Consider the following 9,126-nt stretch of genomic DNA (forward strand, 5'->3'; position numbering starts at 1 on the left):
TGCCAGAAAACCTTAGCCTCATCCTCTTTATCTCAACCCCTCCATCCCTCATTCCCTCTCTGAGGAACATCTACGCCCCGTTCAATTCAATCCTGCTTACAAACAGTGAGTTTCTGCTGCGATCGAGTCCTCCTGGGAAGTTCGTACTCACAAGCTCAGAAGTCATAAATGCGTTGTGCATTTTTTCCCTTTTACCCATACTGACAAACAAAGGCCCTTTAACACTACTGCAACAAAATAAAGAGCAAAGGATGCTCGTTAGACTTGTAATCGAAGCATTATCTGTGCATTTCATGCTGCTGTTAGGAATGATGTTTAATGTAGTTTGGTCACACAAGCCTGGCGCCTCATAAACCGGCTAAATGGCAAGCTTTATTGCAGTACTTCATCAACGGCACAACAAACAGAATGCACGTAAAAAATATTATACCGTACACATTGACAATTACAGTGTATTATAATCAATAGCAATTTCTTCCAACGTCATTATTTAATTGACACGCTGTAAACACAGATGCAAAATATAACTTATGATTTTATGATGTCGTTTAGCATATAAATATGATAGCATGACTTTAATGTAGCATTACAGCCCTGCTAGAAGTGCAACAACATACATTGTCTCCATTGGTTATATATATATATATATATATATATATATATATATATATAACAAATAATTCCAGTCCTGAATGCTGATTGGTTAATATAACATTCCTAAAATTCTAAAAACCCAATATAGTGACAAAATGTCATTGGAAGGGGAAAGACTTAATAAAACATTCAGGGGCTTGTTGTATTGTAAATGTACACATCGCAGACGCCTCACTACGTGTATATCCTCAATACTGCACATTATCATGTACCTAATTGTATAATTATCCATTAAAAAATAACAGTTCTACATCTGAAATCTAATAAAAAAATTGTGTTATCCCAAAATAAGTCACGCTGTGACAAAACATCAGTTACAAGAGGTCCATTTTTCACGGTGAAAGAAGTATTATTACAATCATTAATATTATTATTAACAATATCCTTTCTATGATTCACCTGTGCCTAATGACGCCTCTTAACTTTAGTGATTATTATAATGCATCTTTTGATTTCCTTTCGGTCTCTCTCCCTCCTCTCTTTTTTGCTTTGGTTTAAGTGGGAGTCTTTTAGCATGCTTTCTTTGAGACACTTACAGCCTTGAATAGAAATCCATCCCCTGCTTGTACTCGGGACAGAGAGGTGTAAGGTGTCACATTCAAATGAGTCCCTCGCTGTTTTTGTCCAAAGCTCTTTATTGCTCTATTGATTCTGAGAGCGTTACGACGGCAGCGCTGAACGGAGACTGACAGTGATTTGATGGGGCATCAAATGAGCCTGTGTCTCTTTAATGACGCTGTAATTGAGCCTCACATGCTACGGCAACAAAACAGCTCAATCCCCATCCCACACAGAGGGGAATAAAAAGACCAACAGGCCAGATAGTTAATCCCATCTGGAAATATTTTAAGCAAGTGGCTTAATTTATCAAATGTTGAGCAGTTGCGAAGTGGTTCACGTTTCGAAACATCTCGTATCCGTGAACACTTCACATTGCAATGCAACTACAAAACCTGATTTTCTCCATCTCTATCTTATTTTAACATATATGCTTCGCTGCAGTAGTTTTGTGTAGAGATTTTTTTTTTTCCTCATTACAATTTCCTCACTCTTCCTGTCTCTCTTTGACATTGTCTCTTTTTCTCTCTCACAGGAGCGGTGTCTCTTTCGACCTCTCTCTCTCTCTCTCTCTTTTTTTTTCCCCCCTCTTAAACTCTCATGAATCTTTCAGAGAGAACGTCTGTAAATCCGGCCTTACACACACTGTAGAAAAAAAATATAATTACTTTTTATCACACATTAAATCCCCTGACACCCTGGACATCAGAGAGGGTCCTTCTGCCCATCCCGAATGAGCATGACCCTGCTGGAGAGTGCTGACTGAAGGAGATGTTTGTGCCCTGGAGAAACGGATGAAAGAAGAGTGGAAGATCTCGCTTTCATGTTCTCTCTTAGCGTAAGACTAGATCAGAGTCACGTGCCTAATTAACTCATTGTCAGTTAAGTTACACAAAACCCCTAGATTATCTGAGAAAGAGATGCATGTAAAAAAAAAAAAAATGAATATTAGGTAGGCTGGAACTTCGTTGAATCCTAATGGAATTAATTAAATATAAAAAAGCTATGACATGTAGTCGTGAAATGTAAGTAGTGGATCGTAGCAGACCAAGCCCCACGGTTCGGCACGCATGTGTTTTACCACAATGGAGATGAAGTTAATCACTTGTAAGTATTTCAAATCATTCCAGCAAAGGAAAAAGAGAAAGGTTACTTGATTAATTCCTCATGCAGACTTCGTTCACAGCCACACACGCATTAATCGTGAACGACAAACATCAGCTCTTAAAGGGACAGCAGCCTATAAATGACCTACTGCTGTCATTTAAAAAACAAAGCACATTTTTGACAAAGATGAATGTATTTATTCTTAATTTTACTGGCTGTTCACTGTCTTTAATCATGTTTGAACTTTCTTATGTTATAGTTATATACTTTCTTATAGTAGTTTATGCTGTGGTATCAAAGAAGTGCTTAGCTTTAAGTAACGGAAAGCAAAGTTACATATAAACTTTAGTTCTGATGTCATGGAGATTTAAATCTCCTCGGAGATGTCTCAAGGAGATTTAGTTACATCAGAAGAAAAGAGAAGTCAAGTCAAAGATTGAACAAGTTATAACGTTATTATTATTATTATTATTATGAAGATAAACCAATAAACATTCACAGTTGTTCTGTAAGTAAGTGCACTGTAAATATGGTAAATATGGTATTTTTTATTTCATGTTGGCTCTAAGAATGATTTAGTCAAATGAAATAAACAAAAAAAACCATATATATTCATTTATTTAATTTTATTTTATTTTCATTAAAATGATTATGACTTTAAAAATGACTTGATGAGTTTCCACAAAAAGAAGTCTATCACAGGGGAAAATATGGTTTGAGAAATGAAGACGGTAAACCTTTTTGGGTGACCTACCACTTTAAAAACTTACTAAGTGTGGCTCTGAATAACTCCTCGGATATTAAACATGGCTGCTCCAGAGGTTTTCGCTCTGTGTACAGTACGAGGAGGAGACGTCTCATTTATAGTGGACTTGGCCTGCACTCCAGTATTGAGCTGTCATTTAGTCAGCCAAATAGAATAAGTGGGGAGGATTAGACCAGCACAGTCATGCAGATAACACCTCTGACAGTCTTCCTTTCTCTCTCGCTCTCGCTCGAATACTAAACAGGCCACTGAGTGACAGCTTGTCAGAGGGCAAGAGAGGAGCGCTGAAACCTGGCAACCCAAGAGCGGGGCGATAACAAGCAGGTCAAAGAAAACAATTACGGCCCTGGCGCTTTCTAATGGACACACGGGAAATAATCATGTTCCTCTGTGTGCGTGCATGTGTGTGCGCGCGCGTGCGTGAGTGTGTGTGTGTGTGTGTGTGTGTGTGTGTGTGTGTGTGTGTGTGTGTGTGTGAAATCCATTATGTCCCGACAGCCCTTGCAAAGTCATTTGTTGGTCCTCTCAGGTGTCTCATTTTTCCGTCCACTTCAAGTGTTGTTTTCCCCCCTTTCCCTTCTCGCTCTTTTCTGTCTATCTCTCAGTTGCGGCTCTCAGCGTTTCATTTCTCCCTGATTTCTCGCATTGTTATTCCACCCCCTCAGACAGGCTCTCCATCTCGGTCTAGAGCGGCAATCACAACAAAACAGGAAGCCGTCACAGTAAGGTAACTCGTTTTGTTTCCATACAAGTTGCGACGGAGTGAGGCTTTCAGACTCGCCTGCTCATTTAGCCCCGGCAAGAATTCACTTACTCTGTATGTGGCGGTTACTCTCAATGAAGTTAAAACTCTTTTTCTTTCCTTTTAAGTTTCGTGCGCCATTTTTTTTCCACTTTACTCAGGGGGGTTTTACTACTTTTTACTCTTGTTTGACTCAGAGAGAGATGGGGTTACAGCATGGGGCAGCCATTAGACATGGGTGAAGTGTCTCATTCAAGGGCTCAGACAAAGTGGTTGGAGAAGGAATGAGCTTTCTGTTCATTATAAGGAGCTTTTACCCACTAGACCGTGCGCTCAAGGCCTATATCCGCCATTTATAATGTGTGTAAATCAGAGTGTTGGCCAACATTCAAAAAGATAACACACTGAGGTACACAGTGTAGACATAATAGTGCATCTTAAACAAAATTTTCAGTCAATTAAACTATTAAGGAAAATCTATTAAAGTCAAATGCAGTCAATGTGAAATACCTGAATACACGGTCCCTGTTTCAATGTAAACATTCAAAAGAACTCATTACAACAAAGAAATAAAAAAAATCCATTAAAATATCCACCTTTTAAATTTTAAATATCCATCAAAATTGCTTTTCAATTGACCTTCAGCTGTAATCTATCGTTCTTATTAAATATTTTACAGAATGATTTTACACAACTAAGGTAGTCTGCCCACTATTTCACATTATAAAAAAAAATATATATATATATATATATATATATATATATATATATATATATATATACACACAGAGAGATTTTATCTTTGGTTCAATTACTATTTTATTTTTATTTTATCTCTATGTAACACAAATTGTATTCTATAAAACATATTTCTACTATAAAATTTAGGGGGTCACAGCTCGAAAAAAAAAATTTGACCTATACTTGAGCTATACTTGAGGGATGCATAAAAACAATGCATCTTATTAAGAGATTTAGAAATAATAATCATGTGACTGCATGTGACTTCATAAACATATAATACATAAAAATAAATGGCGGCTAAACGCATAACAATAATAAGTGAATGCAATAAGTGAATCCTTCAACTACAGCAGTAAACATTCAAAGAAGCCTAGTTCAGAAAGACATAGTAAAGGGAAAGATGAACAGGAAATATTAGAAAAGAAGCAAAAAGAGGTATATAACTCTAAAAACGCCTCATGCTCAAGGATAAGAAAATTAATCTAGAAGCCCTAGGAGACACACACTGTGTGAACTGGATTATCCGTTAGTCTGGCGGTTTCTGGATTAGCTATTAGTCTGGCAGTGTGCGGATGATAAGAGACTTCGCTGAGCTGCAAATGAGTAGCTGTCAGAGAGCAGGAGACAGACAGAGAGAGAGAGGGAGACAAATCCACAGCTCCCTCAGGGTATATGATCTCTCATTAGTTTTAATTAATCATTCTTATTAATAATAGGCGTCTTCTCGCAACCTCAATGAAATTAAAAATTCTGCCAGGCAAATAAAAAAAAAAACTGATGCGTCTGAGTTAGATAAACTAACTTGGACGTGCAATAAATTATTACGCCGCAGACAGGGCCTGGGGATAAAGATACATGGGTGGGCCTCGGCTCTGGTGAAGAAACTTAGGCCATACCACAGGAACATAGAGGGCCTTCTTCATCACAGGGCCCCAGAAACTTTTTTTTTTGTTTCGATAAAGCCGAATTATTTTTTTTTCGGCCTGTAAATTCTTTTTGCCATAAATGGTGGAGTTAAACAGCCTGAAATAATTAAAGACTACGTTATGGAAAGAAAGCTACTTAAACAAGCTTATGTTATCATTAACGAAAGGAGTGACAAAAAATGCGATCGTAATACGATGATATTCTCTGAAGTTTATTTAAATTCTAATTCAATGCCATGGTACTTAAATGCGAGTCTGGACGCTTTTTTGATTCTCACTTTTCAAGACAAAATATAAATACATTTGAATTTTACCGCTTTTTCTTACATTTAATTACATTATTTTATATAATATTTTTATATTATATAAAATAATGTTATATATGTGTGTGTGTGTGTGTATATTTTTTTCAAACACGCAATGTAAGTTTTAACATTTTTTGCTAAACCTGGTAGTGGATACCCAAGCATCCTAGCATTACCATTAGTAATACCGTGGCGCTTTACATTGCCACGGAAGTTCATACTCTCATCATACGAAGACAGATATGTTTCACAGAGACGACATTTTTTAAAGCATGACATCTTATGACAGGAAGACGACAAGAAACCCTGAGAGTCGATCATATCAGGTCTTCCCTCTTTGTCTTTCTGCTGCCAGCTGAAGATATTCGGTTAAATGGAAATCTTTCAGTGGGATAACCGCCACTCTTAAATCAATTACAGCACAATCAAGCGCTTCGCTCCTAGGCATAAAATGCATAGACTTACTGCACCAGTTGCACTTTTAAATGAAGCAAACATCAATAAAGCGCAAGAGACGTCCATCAATATCTGGAATAAATGCGACAGAAGCATCTAGCCCCATTTTCCCTAAGGCTGTCATACTGCAATAATGGAATTAGACAGTAAAGCCATGATGCTCTGATGTATATCACGGTGCTAAATGACGTAAATGCTGCTTTAAAGAATACTACAGTACCACCATAGAACCATAGAACATCCAAAAAAAGATGCACTTTGTTGTTAGTGTCTTTTTATGTTGATAGCCCTGCTTTCATTTCCTCAGACTGGTGAATAAAGATAGGCCTATACTTGTCAAGCTGTTCACTGAAGCACAGAGAAAGTCTTGTTGGCCCTGCCAAAATTACAAGCAAAGATAGAATGGAACACAAATTATCCTCGCAACAAGAGCCAGGCTACGGACGTGACACTAAAAGCAATTTTAAAACACTGGTCTGGGGTCTTATTAAATGAACATGTTAAGTCATGAAAGATATAAAGAAGCGCATCGCGTTCGCTCAACAGGTCAACGGCACATGTGTCAAACAAACAAAGCCTACAGATAAGTCCCGTTAAATCATCTTGGGTTTATTAGCCAAGGCCCAGGAGTAAATTAGCGAATTCTATTTTAATGTGTCCGTTGTGGTCGCCTGTTGATTCATTTATCGTCGGAGTGTCAGTCCTTCAGCACACGGACCTCAAGCCAAAAGCTGAAATGCGCAAACAACACTTAATAAACGAACCTAATTAATAAAGAGCATAATTAAACATTTATGCTTAACAAACTATTGATTGAAATCTTTGCGTTCGCATTTTTTAATCATTTATTGTGATTCGTTTGGAAAGATCCCCATTGCTTTATCAACACCTTTGTTTACATCCTTCTAACTTATTGCATTTCTGCCATTGTTTAACGGTTCTCAGAGATTCGGCTTCATTTTCTACATCAGTAATTAAATTCACAGTGAACAAGTGAAAGACGTAGCCGCTATCGCTATATTTACATTTAAGGCATCCATTAAGTTTTAATGTAACACTTTTTCTTTTAGAATTTCTTGGTTTTATTTAAAAACTTACGCAGCTATTTAAAAAACATCATTTTTCGGGGTAAAATAAAATATGTTTATACGAAATACACACACACACACACACACATACAGACAGCAAATTATATGAAACAGGCAGCTCTGTTTGGTCCTATAAGCTATAAGCTCTCACAAACATGTGAAAACTTGCTTGGTTCTTTTTCAGAAATCATCTTTATTACCTATAGGTCCGTCGTTATTGTTATAATTTAGCTTTGCTGTCTTATCTTTGATGGCCTCGGGTCATTTACGACAAAGAAAATACGCTTTGAATAAATGATCGCATCCTAAACATAAGAAACGGATAAATCTTTCCCGTTCTCGGACAGTTTCTCAGCGCCCCGCCGCTGTGTTTCGGGGTTTGGATGTGCCCAGAGCGCCACCCTCCGGCTGAGAGATGAACTGCAGCCGTTTCGCAGCGGCACGGACCCGGTGACCGATTCCCTCGCTCGATACGAGACTGTTTTAAGATCTAATCGCCGTGCTCAACAGTTCCTCAAACCGATCGCTTACAGACGCAAAAATATATAACGAATTGTCCCGGTCGCAAAGCGCCAGCGGCTGTTTTAATTATGAGCGCACTAAGTCGTCTATGTATTATTGATTGAGTAAACTTTTTAGAATCCAGTCTGAGGTGTCATTTATTAATACGTGCAGCTTGAGCATTGAATAGCTTTTACACCATGTCATTTTGGATATAACAGATATATAATACGCAATGCAATACTTTTAAAGAGAACAACAGTCATCTTTCCGATCAAAAGGACGATCGAGATCCTTCGTTAAAAGGTAGACCACGAATTGCCTATAAAAAGTCACAAACGATAAATAAAGCAACAGCGGGTCTTCTGGGATTCGTATTCATCCAACATTAACGTTATAACACGAAGTTGCATCTCATCGTCATTAATAAACAAGATGCAATTATTAAAGTTTCATCCCGGCTTGGGTTACGGCATTCAAAGCTCGCGAGCCTCCGCAAAGTGGCCAAAAAGGTAGAGAACAGAGCGCAAACTTGCCTGGAAAGAACTCTCCAAACGTGAGTTGAAGGCGAAAAACAAGCAGCAGAACGGCGAAGTAGTTCCTTTGGTCCATCCTCGCGGTCACTACTTCGCATACTCGCTGTCCGTTCGCGCGCGGGAGAGCTGACGGTTTCCCGGCATCGGTGATGTAGCGCCGCGACTCAAGCCGCCAGTCGACAGCTGTCTGATTGTTGGCTTTCTGTACCGCTACGGCAGGGTGTGTGGGGAGGAGAGTGGGTGCGAATGAACGAGGAGAGGGTTCCAATATCCCCCAGGTCCCTAGACCTGCCTGCCAGAAACACTGTTGAAGTGACGGTTTACGCGCTACGGCGCGCGCTGGAGACGCTCTCTAGTGCACTGCGCGTTACGGTGCGCACTTGCGCGGTGCCTAAAAGTAATCCAACACCCCTGAGCGATGAGCGAGAGAGGTTCCCGACCACTCTAGTTTCATTGTTTTCCACGGCGTTACACACAGAGGCCCGAGAAAGTATTCGGACACTTAAGACACGCTTAAAAATGCATGAATGCTGTGGGGTTGCATAAAATATCGTACGAAGCAGGCTATTTCAAATATAGTACAGGAACGTTTCACGCGTTAAATAGTTCCCTAACATAAGTTTTAACTGTCAAAGCAATAGGTTGCAAACGAAATTATATATTAAAACTTTCTGGTAGCCTATAATGTGGTTAAAACGCTAACCTAGTGTGCCGTCCAATCAGAATTTAAGGTTTTATGGGCC

At 38.8% G+C, this 9,126-nt stretch overlaps 1 protein-coding gene across 15 annotated transcripts in view; it reads right to left on the reverse strand.

Annotated features, from left to right (window-relative positions):
• The window catches only part of ptprt (protein tyrosine phosphatase receptor type T), a 207,313-nt gene extending 198,565 nt beyond the window's left edge, over positions 1-8,748 (reverse strand). For 10 of the 15 annotated variants that reach the window (XM_043242188.1, XM_043242187.1, XM_043242189.1 and 7 more), the window contains exon 1: positions 8,384-8,747. In XM_043242188.1, the coding sequence (XP_043098123.1) occupies positions 8,384-8,459 (76 nt within the window). In that variant the 5' untranslated portion in view covers positions 8,460-8,747. Of the gene's footprint in view, positions 1-8,383 lie in introns of all 15 variants that reach the window. The other 5 variants (XM_043242178.1, XM_043242190.1, XM_043242191.1 and 2 more) reach the window with 1 other exon arrangement.
• Between the last annotated feature and the right edge of the window lie 378 nt (positions 8,749-9,126).

This window comes from Puntigrus tetrazona, chromosome 6 (genome assembly GCF_018831695.1).
Source record: "Puntigrus tetrazona isolate hp1 chromosome 6, ASM1883169v1, whole genome shotgun sequence".
NCBI classification, from domain to species: Eukaryota; Metazoa; Chordata; class Actinopteri; order Cypriniformes; family Cyprinidae; genus Puntigrus; species Puntigrus tetrazona.